General features: G+C 45.9%; 1 protein-coding gene across 1 annotated transcript in view; it reads right to left on the bottom strand.

Annotated features, from left to right (window-relative positions):
* Positions 1-1896: 1896 nt before the first annotated feature.
* LOC104327736 (myelin-oligodendrocyte glycoprotein-like) overlaps positions 1897-25161 on the bottom strand; it is a 40477-nt gene continuing 17212 nt past the window's right edge. Inside the window, exons 2-6 of the mRNA XM_075443272.1 lie at positions 13101-13184; positions 12645-12697; positions 7522-7866; positions 6315-6350; positions 1897-3535 (exon numbers count right to left, since the gene is read on the bottom strand). Coding sequence (XP_075299387.1) covers positions 3432-3535; positions 6315-6350; positions 7522-7866; positions 12645-12697; positions 13101-13108 — 546 coding nt within the window. The 5' untranslated portion in view covers positions 13109-13184 and the 3' untranslated portion in view covers positions 1897-3431. The remainder of the gene's footprint in view (positions 3536-6314; positions 6351-7521; positions 7867-12644; positions 12698-13100; positions 13185-25161) is intronic.

The raw sequence follows: 25161 nt of genomic DNA, 5'->3' as shown, positions 1-25161 counted from the left end.
TCATCAACGACCTGGATGAAGAGTTAGAATGTACCCTCAGCAAGTTTGCTGATGACACCAAACTGGGAGGTGTGGTGGATACACCGGAAGGCTGTGCTGCTATTCAGCATGACCTGGACAGGCTGGAAAGTTGGGCAGAGAGGAACCTGATGAGGTTCAACAAAGGCAAATGCAGGGTCCTGCACCTGGGGAGGAACAACCCCATGCATCAGTACAGGCTTGGGGTGGACCTGCTGGAGAGCAGCTCTGTGGAGAGGGACCTGGGTGTCCTGGTGGACGACAGGTTAACCATGAGCCAGCAGTGTGCCCTGGCTGCCAAGAAAGCCAATGGGATCCTGGGGTGCATTAGGAGGAGTGTGGCCAGCAGGTCGAGGGAGGTTCTCCTTCCCCTCTACACTGCCCTAGTGAGGCCTCATCTGGAGTACTGTGTCCAGTTCTGGACTCCCCAGTTCAAGAAAGATGAGGAGCTACTGGAGAGAGTCCAGCAGAGGGCTACAAGGATGATGAGGGGACTGGAGCATCTCTCCTGTGAGGAGAGGCTGAGAGAGCTGGGCTTGTTCAGCCTGAAGAAGAAAAGGCTGCGAGGGGACCTAATAAATACTTACAAATATCTGAAGGGTGGGTGTCAGGAGGATGGGGCCAAGCTCTTTTCAGTAGTGCCCAGTGACAGGACAAGGGGCAATGGGCACAAACTGAAGCACAGGAAGTTCCTTCTGAACATGAGGAAGAACTTCTTCCCTCTGAGGGTGACGGAGCACTGGAAGAGGCTGCCCAGGGAGGCTGTGGAGTCTCCTTCTCTGGAGATATTCAAGACCCGCCTGGACAAGGTCCTGTGCAGCCTGCTGTAGGTGACCCTGCTTCAGCAGGAGGGTTGGACTAGATGACCCACAGAGGTCCCTTCCAACCCGTACCATTCTGTGATTCTGTCATTCTGTTTGCGATGAAACTCTGGAAAACACAAGAGGTATGTGCTTCTCGTGTTCCGCACATTGAGCGAACTTTAAGACATGTGCTTGCTGTGTCACCACCCAGGCAAGGAAGGACAAATCAAGATCTGCTAGTCATTCAAACCTTCCCTTGCAGTCTCCTAGGAAAATTCAGTGGCAGTCGTATATTACTACTGGGAATGGCATTAGCTGCAGCTCTGGGGAAATAAAATGAACAGGGATGTTTAAACATCCCAAGTGCTGCTGCAAATCTGAATCACAAAAAAGTAGGGTTGTAAGCAGCATTTAGAGGTCACCCAGTCTTCTTCCCCCCACCCTGCAGTCCTCCCACCTTCAGCTGCTCATGTGCTTACTGTGATTCATGACAGTTTGCACAGGCAAGGAGAGTCACTTCTGAGGGTGAAGGAGGCAGACGACCGAGGGAATTCGGCACTCCTCGTAGGCACCAGCCAGCACAGTGCCCGCTCTTACATGCACAGCTGGGCTGTCCCTTTCCACAGCAGTGAGGCTCTCTTCTTAGAGGTCTTTTCCAACCTTAGTGATTCTATGATTCTATGATTCTAGCCCTTCCTGCCCACATAAAACTATTGAAGTATTTTCATTTGCTTGCCCAAGAAATTTTTGCAGCTGTACGGTGACACAGCTTGCACTTTTGAGTGGAGGGGCTGATGTTGTTCGTGTGCCTCGACGCATTTTGAAAAGTGGAGGGCTGCTTAAGTGGCTGTTAGATTTTTAGAAGTCACATGGTCCTGGAGATGAGGACAAGCAGTTCAGACTTTTGGGACTGGTAGACCTGTACAATTCCAGTTTTTGGACTTTCTGATTGCACAGGGAGCCTAGCTAACTGTAGGAACAACTGGAATACAAATAAAGAACTCTTAGAGACCAAGAAATTGCTCTCATCAGGGTTGTTTTTTTTAAGTTTTTATTTTTAATCAACTGTTGTTTTGAAAAATCCGTGGAGTCTGAGACGAACACCTGGAGGATAGGACACAAGAGGACAGTCACAGTATGTACAATTCTTATGTTCAAATCTTTCTGCGAAGTGGAACCCTAGCTGCTAGGCTAAGCTGCCCTGTACCCAGGGTAGCCCCAGTACCAACTGCGCTTCACTGCAGCAGCAGCACAGGCTGTGCACGGGACTTTGTCTTTCTTCCCCACCGTGGGGAAAGGGCCCTGTGTTAAGAAAGTCCAAGGTAACGATCTCTTTTACCTCAATGGATACCATTTTAAGCTCTATTTTATTCTGTTGCCCTCCTTGCAAGAACGATCCTGTCTTTCCTCTGGAAAGAGAGTGGAAGTGCTCCAAATCAAAATTACTTTGTGCATGTCCTTATGAGTCAGTTCCTCCTGCTCGAGGGCTCGGCCAGGAGTGCGCTACAGTCACCGCCGCTCACCAGCCCGGGTGAGTGGTTCTCCGGGCGCTTCCCAGTTCCGCAACAGGGTGGCTGCAGCAGCTCTGCCCTGAAAGGAAACTTCTGTGCTTTCTTGATATCGTTGGTGTACAGGATGCTTTCAGTCTTAGTTTTACACAGGACGTCTATGCTACCTGCACTGAACATTTCCAGAAGTAAACCAATTTAATTTGCACAGGTATCAGTTACAATTATTCTGACCAGTTTTTAGTTCTTTTTTCCTCCAAAGGTATAATTTTGAAGAAGTAACGTTGTCACAGTAACAATTTCTTATCGCACAGTTCTAGCTCAAGAATGCAGCTTTTGCGTGGTGACCACATTTACCATGCTGTGTTTCATGACAAAAAAATAAAATACTGAATTCAGCCTTCTAAAGCTTTTGGCTTATTTAGAAGTGGATTTTGTAATAATACATCACTTCCTTCCTCTATGTTGATGTTTTATGAACTTCCATCATCTTTCTTTGTCAACTTCACCCTTCCGCTGAAGAAATACTACATTTCTCGTGGAAAAAAGTTGTTACTGATAGCCCATGACGCTTGAGAGTAAAAATAGAAGCTAAAGTTCCACAGGCTCAAGTTTCACAAGTTTTCCATCCTTACATTTCACAAAATGCAAGCATCTTACTACTTCCAGTTTTTATGTGACACGGAGGGTAACTACCGCTTCTCCTCCTTTCAGTTCTCTTGAAGGACAGCAGATGAGATCTTGGGCAAAAGATCTCACTATGGTCAACTTTAATGTGGCCTTGTAGTTTTGTGAGTCTCTTAACCTGCCATTAAAGCAAAACCACAAAATCCAAAATAAAATGTTCATACCAGCAGCATTGAATCTGGGCTCGAGGAAACACATGAAAAAGCAGACTTGCCACCTCTGAGCTTTACTGCCTTTGGTCTTGTGGAATACCAAAATGTGGGACATAATCCCCTAGTGACAGGCCTGTTTTCAGCTGTTGGTGTTTCTTTCACGTGGCTCTGGAACAGTCGTCACGCTAAGCCTACAGAGCTGTTCTGCCCTGCAAGGTCCTCTGGTGAGGAGAACTTCCCAAAAAGACGGCTGGCTTCCCCAGTTACAGGTGCCAAACCCCCAGTGTGACCAGGAGGTGGAAAGAGAAGGGAAGCATAGCCAGGCACGGCGTGTCAGCAGGGCTTCTGGAGGAGATCTGACTGTGTCCTGGAAAATTAAAAAAAAGAAAGTCAGCGTGTAACTGGTGGCTTGACAAGAAGTGTGCTTGAAGTCTGTGTGATGTATTTTACATGAATGTATTGCTGGAAGATTGTTTGTAAAATCATGTGGATTTTGGCTTATTTTCAAAATTCTCCTTTTTGTATGTGTGTGTGCACCATCCAGAAAACCCAGTCTCAAGGTACTGTGACAAATCATTTTTTCTCCTTCGTAGAAAAGGCACAGACACTCAGCACAACTTCCTTTTCTGGATGACTGAGAATACTTGTTTAACATCCTGACAAAACAACAACAGCTAAAAGAGTATAAAATACATTATCATTCTACCTGCTCAGGGCCTAAGGTAGGCATTGTGATTAAGAGTCTGTAAATAGTGGTAATAAGTATTAAAAATTCTAGCCCACGGACACTTAGGTGGTAGCAGCACTCCATACCACTGCTGGTACGTAAGCCACAGCGCGGACGCAGGGTGCAGGTAGCCTTGGCACAGGTGGTACCTGCGACCCGTGCTGGATGTAGTACACAAGTAAAAAAAGGTTTTGAACACCTGACTTAAGCCGTAGAGAAATTTTTCCTGTAAGTGTTTAGGTCCAAGTCCTTCTGTGGGGAGATCAGGCTGTATGTTGTTTTCTATACCAATTCTTAGGCTGTTCCTGTTGCTGTGGGGTCAGCTTTCAGGATGTTGCTGCTGTTAACTTATCACTAGTAGAGGTGTTTCCTCCCCCTCTTTCTAGAAGGAGTATGTGGTATTAACGTGTAAAGAGCAAGTACACATTGGGTAGTCCTCAGTAAAGCTTTGAAATAAACGTAGGATTATAGCAAGTCTCTGGGCCTCTTGTGACTTCTTCCAGGCTGAGGCACTTTTATTTTTCCCAGAAAAAAATTTAAAGCAAGTTTTTATTGACCCGGGAGGAGTCTCACGGGAAAACCAGAGTGACAGTAAAATTAGGCTCTTTAAAATAATGAGGAAAAATAATCAATCCAGCAAATAAACAGAAACAAAGCAGAAGTGAAACAGATCAAAACTGTTTCTGTTTTATATAAAAATAATAAATACCTGCTGCTCTGGTTATGATGACTGCAAAGTGTGAGAACTATTTCTGCATACAGTGTCTTTGTTCTCAGCAGGTCATTTAACTTTTCCAAGTCCCTTCCAAAATAACAACTAATACAAAACAGATTTTCTTCCCCCCTTTCTTAAGAAATTGCTGAAAATGAATAAAAATGGGAGCTGTGGCTGATGGTTTTCTTTAGAAGAAGTTGACAACAGGAAATATTTTTTTCCTTTTTTTTCAAAAAATTATGTTTCATAAGTTAGGCTTGTGTTCTTTGCCCCATCCCCAAGCCCCCCAGAATCCAGCAGTACAAGAACCTTAGCTGTCTGAAGTGTGTGATTCAGTTTGCTCTCCTACAGCAAAGCTGAAACACTCCCCCTTGTCCCAATCACTTCCGCCCCCCCCCCCCCAATAAAAATACATTTTCATGGTAAGAAATTGTTTATATTGAGGAAAAGTTGCCAGAAAGTTTTCAGCTGAGTCAAACATATATACAATTAACTCCTTTAAATACAGCCTACTTACCTTTTGGTTTTGAGAAACTTCCACTGCTACTGCATTAAAAAGTTTGACCCTTGGTAATTTCTTATTTCTTGTGGAAGGTAACAGAGATATTCTAGCTCCTGTTCTGTTTGCTTTTATAATGTTATAATGTGGTGCTCTGTCACTGAAGGCTCAGGAGACCATCTTGAATTTAAAGTTTTTTAAAAACCTTTAAACCAGCTAGAGGAGCTATCTTAGGTCTAAAAAGGACATGTCCTGTAATGTTTCATGTTGTTTATTGCTCATGAAGTACAGAGCTGATTTTTTTCTGTATGGCTATGAGATAAAACTCTGGAACGTTTCTCTTCCTCAGTTTCTATTTGAGTTTATTGCTGCTTAATCTGGCTGTAACATTGTATTGTGGCGGAACTTACTACGTTACCTGTAATATAATTATTGTTATGTAATGGATTATATCTTTCAGCAACACTGAGTAAAACACAAATTGCTGCTGTTGATTTTTATATGACAAGATGTTACAGATTTGATACCAACTTAAGATTTTGTACAGCTAATGAGAACAATATGGCTTACAAGCAGGATTTTTATGGGAGGATTCACTGAGGATGGCACGTCCGAGCTGGACAGCCCTTCTGCTTTGCATTCACTCCAGAAGTGTTTACAAAGGACCCCAATGTAGTTACTTCTCTGTAATGATTAAACCCAGACATTAGCATCTGCACTATATTGCGGAATCGCCTTTGGATGAGATCTACTTTAGTTTTCCCAGAAGAGCTTATGTGGAGTCATTAATCATGTATTTTTTTAATATTTATTATCTCATTTACCCAAAAGGACCCCCCAGATCTCTTGATGCGGTTGTTCGTTTATACCAAGGTAATTTACAAAGGCCTTCACTCCCAGAACCGAAGGGTTTCTGTGTTCCTTGGTTTTTACTGATTTTTATGATGCCCGTAATGGTGAGTATCTTTATGGACTAGTGACCACTGGCACTTCAGTGTTCTTTCTGCAGTCTATGTCTCGCTTAGCGGTGGAGATATTTTTCCCTCTCTGGGACAGCTGTATCTTCCTAGACTTGGTAAGCGAGATCAAGCACCAGAAGTCTACTGGACTTTCTCTCTTCAGCACATTTTACCAATCTTGCAGATTCAAATTAAAGCGCTGGATAATCACTTAGACACTTAGCAGGTTAAGGAGTATTGCCTTACCAGAAGGGGAAGGAGCCTCCTCAATGCTAGATGGAGCTAGAAAAAACGACAATAATCAAAGTTATTTGTCTGAGCCTAGAACACGAAAAGGGTGCTGACAATTGATCTAAGGGTTAGTGGTTTTTTCGGAGAAAAAATAGATTTGTCAAAGAAGTTAGAAGTTTAAATATGATCACAGTATTAAATCAGAGTAAAAGACACCTTACTGCTCCCAAAAATTAGATGATTAAAACATTGTGATTCTGTGTTTTCAAGCACCTTTTTTTAAAAATTTTGAAAACTGCAAAACATTTCACTTTTTGAAATTCTCTGAAGAAACTTATTTCATGGTACATTTTAAAAACATTTTTCTCTTGAGAATGATGTGCATTAAAACAAAGATATTAAAGGGTTTATATTACTTGAAAACAATTTTTTTCTATTCTATGCAGAATTAAATGATAATGAAATTTTCCAGCTGATTTGTTCGCAAGACACCTTAAAAAACTATGATTGGATTTGATGTGCATGCTTTTTTTTTTTAATTTGCCTTTTCACTTGGTCAGCTGGTCAAACCCAATGCCCCATCATTCTGCTGGCCATGCTGATAGGTACTTCAAACATGTTAGCTCAGTTGTTTGGCATTATTCAGGCATGTGTTACAGCCTCACTCATTTTCCTAAGGAAGAAAAATAATAATTGTTGTTGCACGTGTCCAGCCCTGCCACCAGATCTAGATATTCCAGCTGAAAGGAAATTAATAATTAGCCACTGCCTGTCTTTGTCTGAAGGCCTGAACTTTGGATCCAATTGCTAGAGATGAAGCTAATCCTGTTTCACAGACCCAAGTGCAAACAATTAAATAAACTCTCCCATTCCTCTGGGACAAGGTGGATCCAGGACAGTACAAACCCGTAAATAACCAAATGCTTAGAAGTCGGGGAGACCTCGTTATTCATTAATGTCTCCTGCGAAGGGAGAGGGAAGAAGCAGACAGCTTGCCTTCAGAAGTCTTGCTCCTCCTCGGACATGCTGTGCTGAAGCTTAACAAAGATGCATTTTTTTTTCCTTCTCACTTATTCTCCCAACAAAAGCAAGGAACAGAGTGAAACCAAGTGAAGATTTGCTTTAAAAATTGAAGTCATCCCAGTCAATGGCCATGTATGTCTTGTCAACAAGAGATGCTGCCTTCAGCTCCCTCCCTCTGAACTAAAAAATCAAACCTTACCTGATACAATGAGTTCAATTTGGGATTTCTGTGTTTTGTTGGGATGATCCCCAGTCTGTTTGTAGATGCATGTATATAGAGCTGTGTCGTTTAATTGGACATTGGAGAGCTTTAAGGAAAAGTTGCCATTCCTCATCTGGTCCAAAAAAAGACTAGTTCTGCCATGGTACTCTTTGGCCTGGAATTTCAGCGAATCCTGCCCGTCGTGAAAAAAGTGCACTACGACAGAGTCTATCTGCCAGTAGAGCATTGAATTGGAAAGGGTCAGCTCTCCAGGTGAGGTGGTGGTGCAAGGCAGAATGACAGTTTCTCCAACAAATGCATGGCACATTGTGTCCAGTTGACCTGGAATAAAAAACAGACAGCTTTCTCAGTGCCCAGCAGAGATGGGGACACCAGGTTTCCTATAATATGGCTTCATTGCGTCATTGTTGCCTCTCTTCCTCCCTCTTTCCCTGCCTGTGTCCTCATGCTCCTGGCCAGGCAGGAGGCAGCGTGTACTGTGCCAGGACCGAGGGCCCTGGGTGCTCAGTGCCCAGCCAGCTGTGTGGCAGGACAGATGTTGCTATGTGCAAGTTGCGTTAGCTTTGTCAGCATGGGGGCTGCTTGAACTTGTCTCCTCAGCTGGTGATTTTTCTCCCAGTTTCTGGGCATCTCAGCCTTTGAGATCGGTGTCAGATTTTATTTTAATTAATCGGTCGATTCACAAGGGGAGAAGAGGATGCAGGGAACTGAAAATGGTCAGACACCATCAAGCAAGCCACGCAGGTGTGAGAAGGGTGTTACATCGGCAACAGAAAAGTCCCGGATGAGTTTGGTCTCCCCCAGCTCCCACTGCTCGCCTGTCAGGTTGTGGCTCCCGCTTTGTAAATAAAGTGCTAGAGGCCCCATCTCCCTTCCCCTGCCACGTCCTGCAGAGGGTCTGACTGAAACAGAGCCTTTTTCTGCTGGCCTGTCTGGGTGCGCTCACAGCTCTTGCGAACACCTGTCCTGTGGCCTCTCATACTCTTTGGTGTAGTTACCCTCCCAGTACCCCAGAAAGAAGATCTGTCATTCCCACTTTAGGTAAATGACTTTTCCGAGGCCTCGGGGAGTCAGGTGCTTTGTATGGGAGGCCTGGACGTCGGGCAGAGACGTTACCGACCTTACGGACCAACTCCAGGAACCAACCTTACCAACCAATTCCAAAAAGCCAGGGTGAGGGTAGCCTGCTGGTGGACAGGCAGGCGGACAGGCAGGGCAGGAAGCCAGACGCATCTCACTTACACACACTGTTCCTTTAGTACCTTTGATACTAATTATTTTTATAAATTCTTCCAAGTTAGTTGAAAGTGTACTAACGCTTGCACAAATGGGGGAGTCTGCTACTACCATGTAGGACAACTCTTCCTAGATTGTGGTGTTATATTTTCTAGGGGAAGACTGGGGTAAGGAAGAAGGTTTCTATGCATTTATAAAGCATAGACAACTAGGCATCTTCAGCACAGAATGTGGGCTTAAATTAATATTTTGATCAAACCTGTTTCATAAAATGATTTTATAAATTAAAATGCTGATTAATTAATTCAGATGGAAAACTCATCCCCAGCAGGGAGCACAACAAAAGCAGCCTGAGTCTGCAATTGTGCCAAGAAGAAAAGCTAAAATTCACCGCTGAACAACTCAATCTGTTTTCATGGCTGAAGTTCTGTGAAGCATAAGAGGTAAGTAATCACACTAAATATAGAAATAAATCTTCTTGGTCACACTTTCTTGTGTTCTAGGCCTGCACCAGCTCAGTGCATATATCAGGCTAAAGACCAAAGCAAGTCCTGGTTCCTCCTTGAAGTTACTGACATCAGCCAGGGCTCAGCTTGTTACATGCTTGGGCCTCTCTTTCCATATTAATCAGTGTCTGTTTTGGGGCTTGTTTGGTGTCACATTGTGTCCATCCAGGCGGACATAAAAGCAGAAGGAAAAGCATAATTCAGAAAGCTACATCGCAGAGCCAAGTAAGTGTTGTCATTTATAACTTGTCACCAAACATCTGCTCTCCTTAGGTTTTCAGATTTTTCAGCTGAAAATCCCAGTCCAACTTTTCCCAGCAATGTAAACTTTTAGCTGAAAAAAATACATATCCCCAGTGCTATTTCTGGTTGTCAGCGGAAGGAGACTCCCCTTACTGCGTGGAGAGCTCAACCATTTTCAGACTGTATCAGTCGACAACCAGATTTTGCTTCTCAAGGGGAAACTGAATTACAACAGTGTGCAAACAAGGGTCCTATTTTATTTATAATAAAGCTCAGCAGCTCTAGTGTTCCCTTAGTGCTGCAGCATGTATGACCCTGCAGTCCCCGGGGAGCCTGCCTCAGCCCTGCAGTTGGTGGCACAGCTGGGCAGGGCCATCAGCGGTACCCAGCACACCTGGAGGGCCACCACCAGCCGAGGGAGGGACAGGAGGGAGCAGCCCAAGACCTGTCCCCGAGTCATCTGGGCCTGGGGAGATGAGTAAGGTCGTGCTCTGCAGAGCCTCTCTGAGGCAAGGCCAGGTCTGAAAGCAGGCTGCGGTTATGGCTGACCGTGGTTAGCTAAGCATGGCAGGGAGATGAGTGTGCCTGAGGCTGCTGCGGGTGTTCTGTAAGTCCTGGAAGAAGGGAGCCTCCAGGAGAGCCTTCTGGTGGGAACAGTCCTGTCCACAGGATGCCACTAGGAGAGAGCGTGCTTGCAACGTATGGTGATGCACATGGATGAAGAAAAGATAATCCTGAAATCAACAAAACTTTTAGCTCTATTCAGAAAAATGGACAACAAGCATTTGCTTAATGAGCAAAAGAGGGAAAAAGACCGTTGGTCCTATCTCCTGATTGCGGTCCGTTCTAAATGTGACACTGGTTTTAGAAGTGCATCTATTTGCCTTTTAGCTCTTTGTTTTTTTTCTGAAGGTGGAGGACAACAGCGCCCAGCATCTCTGAGCCTAGCATAACCGTTCCTTTCCTGCACGATAGGGTGAACCAACCTTGTAACACTTGTGACGACTCTACAAAGACCCACCAGGTTCAACCCACCCTGCCCCACGCTGCTTTCAGCTGGTACAACCAGGGCAGGAGGAGGCAAAAAAGGAGGCACTGCTGGAGTTGCCTGGGACAACAACAGGTGACTTAAATCTGGCTATAATAAGTTATTTAATAGAGCCTACAGCTGCATGAGGTCTTTTGTAGATGGGGAAGAGCAGACTTCTGGGTATGAGTCAAAGAAGTGCTCTTATGGAAGCCAGTCTCGGGAAGAAAAGTAAAGCCATACTGAAGACCGGTGATGCTGTCTCTGAGGCTATTGATGCTCCAGGAGGCATGGAGCTATCTGGCCCAAAGACTGAAGCAGGGATGGTGGCAGCTGCTGCTGGGGTGTGTGAAGCAGGTTGAGCAGTGCTTGTCGGATCCAGCTGGTAAGCTTTGCACCTTGAAGGTGCAGGTCTGTACCTTGTAAAAAATACGTGTTGGCACACAGCTTTCACCTGCAGTTGTAAGACTCAAATGTAAAGTGAGATGAGTTTATTTTGTGGATTTTTTTTTTTTGACTGTGTCTTTTAAATGTTGCCCAAATGTTGAAGACTTGTCATTGTGAAGCTGAGTGTCTTAATTTAACTGATCTGTGATTCCTATAACGAGAAAACACTGCTGCTTCAGTAACCAACGTGTGGTGCAGGGAAGCTCACAAAGACTGGGCTCTTTTCCTCCTCCCTCCTTTGCCCCCCTCAAGGTGATCTGTGGTAATCATCTTTGTTTATTGATTAGGTATTGCTTGTACTGGAGGAATCTGGGATGTCAGTAGGTGACCTAGAGTTTATGCCTTGTGGAAAAGGGCCTGGAAGTAGAAAACTCTTGACTGTACCTCTCAGGTTCACTCCGGTGATACTAGTGCAATTCTGACAGTAGACAAAGTTTAATAGTGGAAGTAGTGGTTTAAGAAGGAAAATGTTTCAGTGTTAGAAACAAGACAACAGGGAATTTCTTGTGTCTCTGAGTACGTATGAGCTCAAACTGAAGTGTGTTGCCCTGACAAGGTGGTGTTGTGTGATTCCTTACAGGGTCATGTCTCACCTAAGTGCAAATGTATTTTGGGGAGGGTAGGGGACTGTTTGCAACCTCGGTTGCTTGCTCGGAAACACTGAACTCGAATTCCCTTGTTTCAGAAAGGGGAAAATGGTAAAAAATAAAGAAGAATCAAAGGGTAATCACTTAGATGGCTCTGTGTGCCTGCAGGTGCACTCAGCTACCAAAAGAGCACATCTTGAGTGGCAAAGGACTTTTTACACTGCTCTGCAGAGACACATGAAAGTTTTTCCTAGAAATGTCAGTTGTGCTTCCAGAAGAGAGAAGGAGATTAGTTCCAGATAAAGTGTAACCTCCTGAACCACCACAGCACCTGGCAAAACTGAGGCACTTCTGGGCAAACAGAAGAGTCTTGACCACACACAGAGGCCTTAATATTGTTGAATGTATGCCTCAGATAAGGAAATTACAGGGAGTTGTCCCTGCAGCTTGTAGAAAACTCCCTCACTGGCACATACTAGTGTATCTCTTTCATAGGGAAGATCATATCTAATCTATATAATGTCAGAAACCCAACTCTGCTGGAACTTGTCAGAGCATGTGCAAAGATTCGGGAAGAGAGATTGCTGCTGGACTCCAGCCCTTTCACTTACCTGGTTAAGGCTGTAGTGAGCCCAGCAACTTAATGAGTTTGAACACAACAACAGATGCAACGCGGTTGGAGGTTGTAAAGGATTGAGATTCCAAGTCATCCTTAACGTTATGGAAATGGCAGGGTATTTTCAAGGATTTGGGCAGGATATCCAAATATATATATATATATACACACACACACCCCCCCCCAAATATAGAGACCTATATATATACCTATATAGAGATTTGTGGGCCTGAAACACCTTAAACTTGAAATCACTTCTTTCAGATGTAGAGGTTTGTCTGCAGGTTATTACCTATGCTTGCAAACCTTGGACTGTGATGAAACACATTCGAAGCAAAACATGTATTTTTTTTGTTCCAAGATTCTCAGTTTCCAGCTTGTGTATTCACATATAAATACTTCCAGAAATTCCTAGATGTGTATTATAGTATATTTACCTCTGGGTAGAGATGTAAACAGTAAGCAGGCAACCATCCAGAAAGCAGTCTCCCTAATAAAGTGAGAGAGAAAGAAATGCCAAATGCTTGATTAGAGTGCTAGAGCAGAGATCAAAGACCTTTTTCACTGGCATAATTTATGCCCTTTTTCACAAGTCCCTCATCTGCAAAGAGAATTTGGATACAAAGCTGGGTGATTTAGAATCCCTGTCTTGTTTTGGTGTGATTCATATCTCCTGCCTGTAGATCTGAGGTTTCTCAGTGGTCGTAATGGGATGGGGCTTCAGCTGCAAACACCAGACTCGTACTTCCCACTTGAGTTCTCATGTGGACAAAGTTAATTTCGTATACCTAGTCATAGTTTTCTCTTGAGATTATTTTCTATTGGTAATCAAACAAAATTCCCTCTGCTCCCAAACTTCAGCTGCTTTGCAGCACAGGAGAAGCATAGCTTACCACTTCATTTTTGTGCCTTCCCAGCCCTTAGGAATCTCTCCCTGTTGCAAGCTCCACCGGGCACTCCAACTGTTACTTCTGTCTCTGCAAAAGAGTGAAAGGCTCTTAATTTTTGTTGTTATAAGCATTTCTCCAGAAGGGAATAGGTTATTTACTAGTACTTGGTTTGTGTGGTTCAGTCTGTTTTCTTTCATCCTATGTATATAATATACACAGTATATTATTATATACACTCTGTGTATATAATAGAGACTGTTGACTACAATGTGTATTTACACTCTGAATATGCTTTTATATACACAGAGCATATTTGTTTTCATATGTAGGCTAGATGTGAGTCGCAAGCTGTGCACCCTGAGCTTTCAACTCGGTTAAGGGATTCTTGTTCTATAGCCAGCTGAGATCAACGAAGGTAGTGAAGCCTAATGGGTATCGTATTTATTGAGAGGTGTAGGCGCCATCCCTCAGACTGCCAACTAAAACTCAAGCTGCATACTACCAATAAAATGCAAACACAGCTAACAAGTCTCTAAGGAAAATCCTACTTAAAAGAGCTTTTTTGAGGAGGCTATTAAATCAGGCAGGTTCTCAAAGAGGGGAACAGAACTGGAGGGGGTGGGGGGGAATGAATGTGGGTTTTTGGCTTCCTCTCCCTGTCCTCGTAGCATCTTGTAGCTTGAGGAGTACAAATCTCTGAGTGCTGATTCCTCCCTGGTGTGCTCCAGAGATAATACTGACAGTGGAAGTAGTGGTTGAGCCAAGGTCCTCTTCTATTGCTGCTGAGGCAGCTCTGCCTGAGGAAGGTGCTGGTGCTGTTCTCCTGCCTATAGGTCCTGGTGCAATTGTGCTTCCTGGGGTGAACGAGACCCAAGAGCTGGATTTCTGTGTTTCTGCCTCTCTCCTCATGGCCAAACCCTGGTTATGCTTCATTTACCAGGCCCTTCCTGATACTCAGGGCAAGCCATCTGCCATCTTTGGCTTCTTTGATATTAAAACCAGTATCCTGCATGTTTTTGAACCCCTGTTTCCATTGTAATGGTTATAATTTCAAGTAAGGTTATAAACTTATGCAAAGTGAGCTTATTTCATACATGTTTCCTTCCTGCCTGCCATTTGTAAATGAAGCTGAGGCACTGATGGCCACTCTTCTCTGCCTGGCTGGTTCTCCATGGTGCCCCACAGAGTTTATCCTCTCTCTCAGCTTTGTACAGATGTTCCACTGTATAATACCAGGCACAAACGTATCCTGTGCTCCGGCTTGGCATTGGGGCAAGAACGAGGTGGATCTGGAGGGACCAGGGCTCCACATCACCTTGCTGAGAGGTAGCAGCGAGGTCTGTTGCCAGGCTGAAGGAAGGCAGCCTAGCAGCTGGTGCTCTGCAGTTGTGCTCCGTAGTGGTGCTGTGACCATGCCCCTCCTTTACATAGATAAAGGGGGTCTTTATATCTCCCTATGCAGAAAGAACTCAAAATTTAGTGGGTGTGGCCAGCTAACAGGTCTGCTTAAAGGCGCAATGGCAGCAGATAGGAATGACCCAAAAGCCAGAGCCCCTAGAAGTGATGTCATTCTTCTGAAGAGTCGGTCATTTTCCAATAGTTTTGATTCTGACTCAAGAACCACATGAAGGTGGTTGTTCCAGCCCAACTGGCTTGCTTGCGTCTCCAGCTTTGGCTGGTTTACTCCCACAGAGACCCTGTGGGGGTTTCTGGTTCTCACAGACGCCTGTACAAAAGCCTTGGACTGGAGGGGAAGTGGGATCAGACCTGAAATACCAAATTGCAGACAAATTGCATGCGAATGTTGAGTGCTCTCGCCATCCATGTGCTTTTTTTACTTCCCTGTTGAAGTTTAAGCTTGTATGAAGAAAGGAGCCAGTCAGGTCTTGTTTTAGCAAGTGGTATCTAACCGCAGGAGTACTTCAGACTGGTCTAGCTGGAGCACCTGACCCTTAATTTTACCTTAATGCAGTGCTGTTCAGTTGAATGAAATGTTATTTCTGCGTGGAGCTGACTCTGCTTGGAACAGAAATGTTTTCACTGAGTCTCCGGAAGGATTGGTCTTGGTAGACTAAGTGGGGGAACTGTTCCTGTCTGTGCAGTTCAGCTGGTGTGAGGTGTTCCTATCACCACATGGGTTGGCATTTAAAATAATTACTTTCTATTTGATATTTCACATCTTTTTTTTTTTTTCTCTCATTTTTAAGTGCTGGCTTAAATTAAATATTTAAGGAACTACCAAATAATTTTTTTCTTTGTAATGTTTTTCAGATTTAAAAGTTAATCCATTAACTGATCTTTTTAATCTGACAAGGGAATTATTTAGGACTTGGTTTTCAGAGGATAAAATAATTAAAAGAGTAAGGGTTTTGCAAAGAAGAATAGCTTCCTGAAGAATTAAAATACTAACGAATAACTTTAACACACTAACCTACCTGAAATAATTAAGGGACTTGATGTGATTAAAGTATATGATTAAACTGCAAAACTCTGAACTTCTTGGCAATGTCTCTGTTATCCAACTTCTACGTCATTTGTGCGAGGCCATTTACTGAACACGTTAGCTCAGCCTGCAATAAAATAAATTAATCAAGTAGTCAAGTAACCAAATGTTCCCAGTCCCTGTAGAATAGCAGGACTTTGTGCCACAGTAAATTGATTCAAGTTGTCTCTTTCCAATGCAGGAGGGGTGGGGGTGAGAAAGGGTCGAAATGCCAATGTTGAAGGCGTTGTGCTCTTGGAGTGCTCAGAGGCTTCCTTTAAAATAAGTTAAGAAAATGGTATTTTCCATGAGTGCTCTGTTAAGTCTGGAAGTAGTGTTGCTGTGGTATATTAAGGACATTCCCCTCTGAACAGCTCTGCTGTTCCCAGGACATTCTCCAGGACAGCTGGGGTGGCAGGAGGGGAAAATGCCTTGGGTAGAGGTGCTGTGCATGAGCCAGGGGACCATGTGGCGTGCAGATGCCTTTTCTTTTTTATGCTGGCTTAAATTTTACTCTGAAATCTGCAGGCAGCTGCAATTTGATCATCAGCAGTGGCGCTGCTGGACCGTGACCCACCTAGGGTCATAGAGTGGGCAGCAGTTCTGGTGGCTGAGCAGCCGGGTTATGGTACCAGAAAACCAGCTGGTTGGAGTGATCAGTCCAGCAATGGCTTGTAGCACCTGCATAGCTTCACTGCAAAGAATGATCAGTTTGGGATCCAAATCAGCAAGGACCCGGGAACTGAAAATCTAGGGAAGGGTCATGAGAGGCTGTTATGGGAGGATGGGTTGAAGTAGGGTGCTGGCCAGGGCAGGGAGGGACATGCTGGGCTGGACCCCATTTGACAAGGAGGAGCTACCTCTGTGTGGTGACCCCCGAGTGTGACACTGATTTAAAAGCTGTTGTGAACCAAGTGCACGTGACAATTTGCATGTTACACTGAAGGCATTTACTTGCTTGCCAGTTCTTCTGCTCCATTTGCCAGCCTCCAGTGTTTGCTGAGTAATATAGGTAACACAGCTGGGCACTGAATGAATGGGGACACAAGTTGGAGCAGGCACCAGCTGGAGGAGACACCAGTAATTCTGAAAGGTTGAGCCAAAATCACCTAGCAGATGAGTAAAGGCCTCTGCCAAGAAGGAAATTGCTTGTTATGCATCTAGCAAAGTTTTGTAACTTAGTCATGATAGTTTCTTCAGGTGTTGTTGGGATTTTTTTTGTCTGTTTGTTTTTTACCCCCTCCCTTATGCCTATGGCTTTTGAGAACAGCTTTATGCTAGCTTACTGTTGTTACTGATGCTTGTTGGAGGACAGGGGGACCTTTCTCTCTGACTTCGTGAAATTCTGAGAGCACCCTGAGCAGAGAAATGTTGCCTTACTATTCCTTATCCACATCAAGGCAATTTTCTGTCGTTTCTTTAAATGCTCTCTGCTCATGTAACCACACAATACTTTTACCTTTAGCTAAAAGTTAATAACTAGTAGAAAGCTAATGAGTGAGCTTGCAAGTGGAAATTATGGCCTGGGCTTCTTGGAGAAAGTTCTTATGATGCAACAGTCTGTACCGAAACTGAGTGATTACTTCAGATCTTATCTGAAAGCAACCCATAAAAAAAAAAAAAAAGGCATCATTTAGAGACCTGTCTTATAATTAGTTCAAGGAAAGATATTTAAGCAATCTCGGTGAGGGACATGCTGGCATATATCCAAAAATGACAGTGGCTTTCTCTTTTAGGGTTTTAGCTTTTGAAAGAAATTACCCTAATTTGAAAGCGAACTTCTGGGGCTTTGTAAGAGTTGTCAGGTAGTGTTTCTGTAGCTAACAGCTGTGTGATTCACCCTCTCGGCTCAAGGCAGCACGAAGAAATGCCCTTTGCCTCCTGGGGGAAGGTCTAGAGCTTCAGGCTGCAAAATGTGCTGCGGTGGCAGCTGGGTCTTGGATTGGGATCCTTATCTCCAGGAGCGCTGTAGCGAACTTCATGCACTCATGAGGGCGGCTGGGCTGGTTTTCATGTTTGTTTGTTGTAGCATTGTTTAGAACTCCCTGAACTTGTCCTTATGTGCTGTGCACTGGGGTGATGTGTACTCTGTCCATGCTCCCCCTCTTCCCCCCCTGTGCTCCAGCCACACCACCTATGCTGTGGAGGTGTTATGTGGAGTGCTGGCTTTGGGCTTGCTTGTGTTTCCCAATCCTGCTGGAATTTCCTGTTGCCTAGTTAAGGGTTATCGTGGGCCGCAGTCGGGCTCTGGGGACTGAAAGGTTGTTATCAAATGCATGTCTAATCTGAAAAGCAATTCATTCTCAGGGATAAAGAATGAATGAGTGATGGTGTGTTACTTGCTCCAGTGGAAAGCTGTATCCTGTATAGAGTACCTCAGCAGGAACTTCACAGAATCACAGAATAGTAGGGGTTGGAAGGGACCTCTGTGGGTCATCTAGTCCAACCCCCCCGCCGAAGCAGGGTCACCTACAGCAGGCTGCACAGGACCTTGTCCAGTCGGGTCTTGAATATCTCCAGAGAAGGAGACTCCACAACCTCCCTGGGCAGCCTGTTCCAGTGCTCCGTCACCCTCAGAGAGAAGTTCCTCCTCATGTTCAGACGGAACTTCCTGTGCCTCAGTTTGTGCCCATTACCCCTTGTCCTGTCACTGGGCACCACTGAAAAGAGCTTGGCCCCATCCTCCTGACACCCACCCTTCAGATATTTGTAGGCATTTATAAGGTCCCCTCGCAGCCTTCTCTTCTTCAGGCTGAACAAGCCCAGTTCCCTCAACCTCTCCTCGTAGTGGAGATGCTCCAGTCCCCTCACCATCCTTGTAGCCCTCCGCTGGACTCTCTCCAGTAGCTCTTCATCCTTCTTGAACTGGGGAGCCCAGAACTGGACACAGTACTCCAGATGAGGCCTCACCAGGGTAGTGTAGAGGGGAAGGAGAACCTCCCTTGTCCTGCTGGCCACACTCTTCTTGATGCACCCCAGGATCCCATTGGCCTTCTTGGCAGCCAGGGCACACTGCTGGCTCATAGTTAACCTGTCGTCCACCAGGACACCCAGGTCCCTCTCCGCAGAGCTGCTCTCCAGCAGGTCCACCCCAAGCCTGTACTGGTGCATGAGGTTGTTCCTCCCCAGGTGCAGGACCCTGCACTTGCCCTTGTTGAACCTCATCAGGTTCCTCTCTGCCCAGCTCTCCAGCCTATCCAGGTCACGCTGAATGGCAGCACAGCCTTCCGGTGTATCTACCACACCTCCCAGTTTGGTGTCGTCAGCAAACTTGCTGAGGGTACATTCTAACTCTTCATCCAGGTCGTTGATGAAGAAGTTAAACAAGACTGGGCCCAGTACTGACCCCTGAGGGACACCACTTGTCACCAGCCTCCAACTAGACTCAGCGCCCCTGATGACAACCCTCTGAGTTCTGCCATTCAGCCAGTTCTCTATCCACTTCACCGACCACTCATCCAGCCCACACTTCCTCAGCTTCCCCAGGAGGATATCATGGGAGACTGTGTCGAAAGCCTTGCTGAAGTCAAGGTAGATAACATCCACAGCTCTCCCTTCGTCTACCCAGCCAGTCATGTCATCATAGAAAGCTATCAGATTGGTCAGGCATGATTTCCCCTTGGTGAATCCATGCTGACTACTCCTGATAACCTTCTTTTCTTCCACTTGCTTGATGATGGCCTCCAGGATAAGCTGCTCCATCACCTTTCCCGGGATGGAGGTGAGGCTGACCGGCCTGTAGTTCCCTGGGTCCTCCTTCTTGCCCTTTTTGAAGATTGGAGTGACATTGGCCTTTCTCCAGTCCTCGGGCACCTCTCCAGTCCTCCAGGACCTCTCAAAGATGATGGAGAGTGGCTCAGCAATGACATCCGCCAGCTCCCTCAGCACTCGTGGGTGCATTCCGTCGGGGCCCATGGATTTGTGGACATCCAGATCGCTTAAGCGATCCCTCACACAGTCCTCCTCGACCAAGGGAAAGTCGTCCTCTCTGTAGGCTTCTTCTCTTACCTCCGGGGCCTGGGATTCCTGAGGGCCAGTCTTAGCACTGAAGACTGAAGCAAAGAAGGCATTCAGTAGCTCTGCCTTCTCCGCATCCTCCGTCACCAGGACACCCGCCTCATTCAGCAGCGGCCCCACGTTGTCCCTAGCCTTCCTTTTGCTGCTGATGTAGTTGAAGAAGCCCTTCTTGTTGTTTTTGACATCCCTTGCCAGCTTCAATTCCAGGTGAGCCTTGGCCTTCCTCGTCGCATCCCTGCATGCTCTCACTATGTTTCTGTACTCTTCCCAAGTGGCCTGTCCCTCTTTCCACATGCCATGCACCTTTCTCTTCTGCCTGATCTCCGCTAGAAGCTCCTTGTTTAACCATGCAGGTCTCCTGCCTCCTTTGCTAAATTTCTTTCTCAGGGGGATGCATTGCTCCTGTGCATGGAAGAAGTGTTGTTTAAAAAGCGACCAGCACTCATGGACCCCCCTGCCTTCGAGAGCCCTGGCCCACGGGATTCCTCCCAGTAGCTCCTTGAAGAGGGCAAAGTCAGCCCTCCTGAGGTCCAGGGTTTTGATCCTGCTTATCGCCCTGCTTCCTCCATGCAGGATCCTGAACTCGACCATTTCATGGTCACTGCAGCCGAGTCTACCTCCAACCTTCACGTCCTCCACCAGTCCCTCCTTGTTTGTTAATACAAGGTCCAGCAGAGCGCCTTTCCTTGTTGGTTCCTCCACCACTTGCATCAGAAAGTTATCATCGATGCTCTGTAGGAACCTCCTGGATTGCGCCTGCCTAGCTGTATGGTCTTCCCAGCTGATGTCAGGGTGGTTGAAGTCCCCCATGAGAACCAGAGCCTGTGACTGTGAGGCTGCTTGCAGCTGCCTGTAGAAGGCTTCATCAACCTCCTCCTCCTGGTCAGGTGGCCTGTAGTATACACCCACCGTAATGTCACCCGTGTGAGCCTGTCCCTTAATTCTAACCCACAAGCTTTCAACTCCTCCTTCACTTGCCCCCAGGCCAAGCTCAATGCATTCCAGTTGCTCCCTCTCATATAGAGCAACTCCCCCACCTCTCCTTGTTGACCTGTCTTTCCTAAAGAGTCTGTAGCCATCTATGACAGCATGCCAGTCATGCGAGTTGTCCCACCACGTTTCTGTGATGGCGACCAAGTCGTAGCCGTCCTGCTGTATAATGGCTTCCAGCTCCTCCTGTTTATTGGCCATACTACGTGCATTGGTGTAAACACACTTGAGCTGGGCTGTCAATCTCACCCCTGGCCTTGGCACTCCAAGCCTAGGCTCATCCCTAGTGAGCTGGGCAATATCCCCTTCCCCCTTCGAACCTAGTTTAAAGCCCTCTCAATGAGCCCCGCCAGCTCGTGGCCAAGAATTCTTTTCCCCCTTTGTGATAGCTGAGCTCCACTTGTTGCCAGCAGGCCCGGTGCTGTGTACACCTCCCCATGATCAAAAAAGCCAAAATTTGACCGATGGCACCAGTCCCTGAGCCACCTGTTAACCAGGTGAGTTTTCCTGCCCCTTTCAGTGCTGTCCCCTGCCACTGATGGGATGGAGGAAAACACCACCTGCGCCCCTGATCCCTCAACCAGTCGCCCTAGTGCCCTGAAGTCCCTTTTGATGGCCTTGGGACTTCTTTCTGCTACCTCGTCCCCGCCAACCTGCATTACCAAGAGGGGGTAGTAATCAGAAGGCCGCACCAGACCAGGGAGTTTCTTCGCAACATCCCTAACCCGGGCCCCAGGGAGGCAGCAGACTTCCCTGTGGGATGGGTCCGGTCGGCAACTTACCCACCTTCCCCTGCCTTTGAATAAATAGTTTTGGTAAGGAGGAATTTATCCATGCATAAAGAAATACAACCTGTGGGGGAAACAGAAATTGCACTTTACATCTGATTAGAGTTTCCAGGATTCAAGCGCACAAACACCTTTCCAATGGTTCAGAAGAAAATGGCAAAACTCTGGATATGTCTGGCTAAAAAGGGAGTGTGTGAGAGCTAGCGCACTGGATCATCTGGAACGCTCGGGAAATTGGACTTTATTCTTGATTTCAGAATAACCTTTCTAATAGCTCTCAGACTAAACTGAAGTTGTCTGTGGCTTTGCAAAATGGGAAGGGTCTGGGTGGCTCAGGGGACTGATGCTAAATGTGGCACGTTTCATTTCAAGTTTCAGAAGGAAGGAAGCAGCTCTTGGTATGCAAGTGAGCAGAATTTCACACTGATCAAATGATGATACAGTCTCATGGGTTTTTGGTGGATTCCTGTTATGTTTGGTCTGACTGAATTCTCAGGCTGTCAAGATCCATGCCATCCATGTTTCCAGCTCTCATTTCTGAGGAATCTTGTATTTATCATCTGCTTGATTCCCTTGGGGTGAAGGTCAACCCAGGGACTAGAAGGATGTCTGTACAGTGGTCCCAGAGGGACATTGTGTCACTGCTGCCTGTGGGGTCTGTGTTAGGCAACTTCGCATGGCAATCATCTGTAATTTTCAGTAGTAGGTTCTCATCCCATTCTCTTAAAATGTGCTTTATCCTGTATGTAACAACTTCTGTGCTAGATCTAGCAGATAGGTTTTCAAGAGAACGCCGCTGCTGTGTAGAATCGCAGGGCAGTGCCTTCTGTTGGTGAAACTCTGAACTTAGGGAATAATTTCTGCCCTCTAAACCTAGCAAGCATTCCCAGCCCCACCTACCCCTGTCTTGCAGACCGTAAGTCCTTCTGGGTTTCCAAGTGATGGGAGCACAGCCTAAGCAGCAGACGGTGTACCCCATCCTTTGCCTGGCCTGGCGCTTACAGGATGAGACTTACTCCCTGTGACCGGTGGTGTGTGTGGTGGTCTCATGCCCTTTTATGAAACTTCTGAAAAGAAACCAAAATGTCATTGTTCCTTTTTGTAATGTCTTTCTGACAGCTCCCCCAAAAAGTTCCTCTTTTTCTCAATTCCTTTTTGCTCTTCTGAGACTTTCCACTGCTCTTTATCTGCCAATTCCAAAAAAATGTTTTTTCTCTTTTGATGAATAAGTTTTTCTCAAGAATAGAGAGCTGCTCTTTCAAGAGATTGCAGTTACGTGAAAAAGGCATAGGTGTATGGGCTTTTTGTGTAGCCTTTCAGGAGACTGTAGCATTAAAGAAGTAGATCACAAGTGACAATGCAGAAGGAGGCAAGGGTTCCTGCAGCTGAATCTGTACTGTGTATTTTTTTCCCGCCCCTCGGATTTTGGGGGCAGTTCCTGTCTGAATATCTGGTTTTTGCATTCTCTGGATGACATCTTGTTTTACTGTTGTTTAACTTCTGAAGATAGAGGTATGGTAGAGTAAAACGTTAACACGGAAATAAGGACTTAATTTTTCATTCTTCACTGTGGTGTTTTTTTTTTTCCTCTGGCATCTGCTCAAACCAACCCTTAAATCAGTGACATTACCTGATTCTGGAACACTCTATTCAACAACCAAAAAGCTAAGCTGGTGCTTAGATTCACTTATGTGAGGAGTCCTGAAGACATTACGTTGCATGATGTCAGTAAAAATGTTAGTTGGATTAATACAACACTGACCAATACTAATATGTCTAAAGTGGATGATCTGAAGCTAGCTGTGAAAATGAGACCTGCTTTGAAGAGGGATGATGCGGTTTGGGTTACTAGTACTACCTTGCTGTTGAGAGTTCAACTTTTAATGAAAGTGGCTCTCAGTAGGTGCCTACTTATTGCCATAATCTCTAAAAAGCTGAGTTAGCCCTCTTACTGCCTGTGAGAGCATCTGAGTTTTCAAGCTCTTGCTGGCCGTTAGCTGAGGAGAAACTTTTGTGGGCTGCACTGGCATAGGAGAGAAGGTGGTGAAGTTATGTTGCTGCCATTCTTCTGGTACTCTCAAGTATCTAATTTTTTTTTTTCTTTAGACAGTATGTCAAGTGATATGAATTCCTGTATACAGCTCCTTACAAACCAGGTACAGGCAAGAACAACTAAAATAGATTTAAATACACTGGAAGTCCTTGCATATTGTGGGAGTGGTTGATAGGTATTTCTCCTTGCTCTTCTATGTCTGTCCTGTGGATTTTCCTTCCCACTGGAGTTATGATTTGCCTTAAAGGGTTTTGTGCAAACTGTATTGGCGATTTCCTATGCCAAATACTTCTTTCTCACTGAAGGACTGAATTGTTGAATGCTGTTGTTAGATCTGTTACTTACAGAAATATCCCTACACTGAAATGTCTCCACCTAGATAAAATTTCTGCAAGGAGTTTGCAGCCCCATCATTCAATGGGCTAAGCTCCTCAACTTGCATCTACGTTGGAAATCTCATGATTATTTGAACTCTTCCTTTATTACTAAGCCCCTGCAGAGGGACAAGGACTCCCCGGTCCATGCACAGCTGAACATGTACAGACCTGGCTCAGGCAGCTTGGAAAAGCAGGCTGAATAGAGTCATAGAAAGTTTTGGGTTGCAAGGGACCCCTAGAGGTCATCTAGTCCAACCCCCCTGCAGTGAGCAGGGACACCACTAACTAGATCAGGTTGCTCAGAGCCCTGTCCAACCTGGTCTTGAATGTTTCCAGGGATGGGGCCTCCACTACCTCTGTGGGCAACCCTTTCCAGTGTTTCACCACCCTCATTGTAAAGAATTTCTTCCTTATATCCAGCCTAAACCTACCCTGTTTTAGTTTAAAACCGTTACCCCTCGTCCTGTCACTGGTGTCTCTACTAAAAAGATTGTCCCCATCTTTCCTATAGGCTCCCTTTAAGCACTGAAAGGCTGCAATCAGGTCTCCGCGCAGCCTTCTCTTCTCCAGGCTGAACAAGCCCAACTGTCTCAGCCTGTCCTCATAGGAGAGGTGCTCAAGCCCTCAGATCATTTTTGTAGCCCTCCTTTGGACCCGCTCCAACAGTTCCTTCTTGTGCTGAGGGCTCCAGAGCTGAATGCAGTACTCCAGGTGAGGTCTCACCAGAGCAGAGTAGAGGGGCAGAATCACCCCTCTCGACCTGCTGGCCATGCTTCTCTTGATGCAGCCCAGGACACAGTTGGCCCTCTGGGCTGCCAGCGCACATTGCCGGCTCATGTCCAGCCTTTCATCTATCAGTACCCCCAAGTCCCTCTCGGCAGGGCTGCTCTCGATCCTTTCATCCCCCAGCCTGTATTGATATCAGGGATTACCCCGACCCAGGTGTAGGACCTTGCACTTGGCCTTGTTGAACCTCATGAGGTTCACACAGGCCCACCTCTCCAGCTTGTCCAGGTCCCTCTGGATGGCATCCTGTCCTTCTGGTGTATCAACCGTACCACTCAGCTTGGTGTCATCTGCAGACTTGCTGAGGGTACACCCAATGTTGCTGTCCATGTCATTGATAAATATATTGAACAGCACCGGTCCCAGTACGGACCCCTGAGGGACTCCACTCGTCACTGGTCTCCATCCGGACATTCTGGAAAGGATAGAGCAGGGCTAGTGGCTGGCAAAGAAACAGTGACACAAGGCGCTGCCTCTTGCTACAGCATCGCAGGAGCAACAGCTGCCTTGTGCTTCGCAGCTCCAACCAGCCAACAGCCCTCTGCTTCAGCAGGACTCTTGGTGACTTCAG

This window comes from Opisthocomus hoazin, chromosome 1, assembly GCF_030867145.1.
Source record: "Opisthocomus hoazin isolate bOpiHoa1 chromosome 1, bOpiHoa1.hap1, whole genome shotgun sequence".
NCBI classification, from domain to species: Eukaryota; Metazoa; Chordata; class Aves; order Opisthocomiformes; family Opisthocomidae; genus Opisthocomus; species Opisthocomus hoazin.
This window is presented reverse-complemented; position numbering and strand designations above follow the sequence as displayed.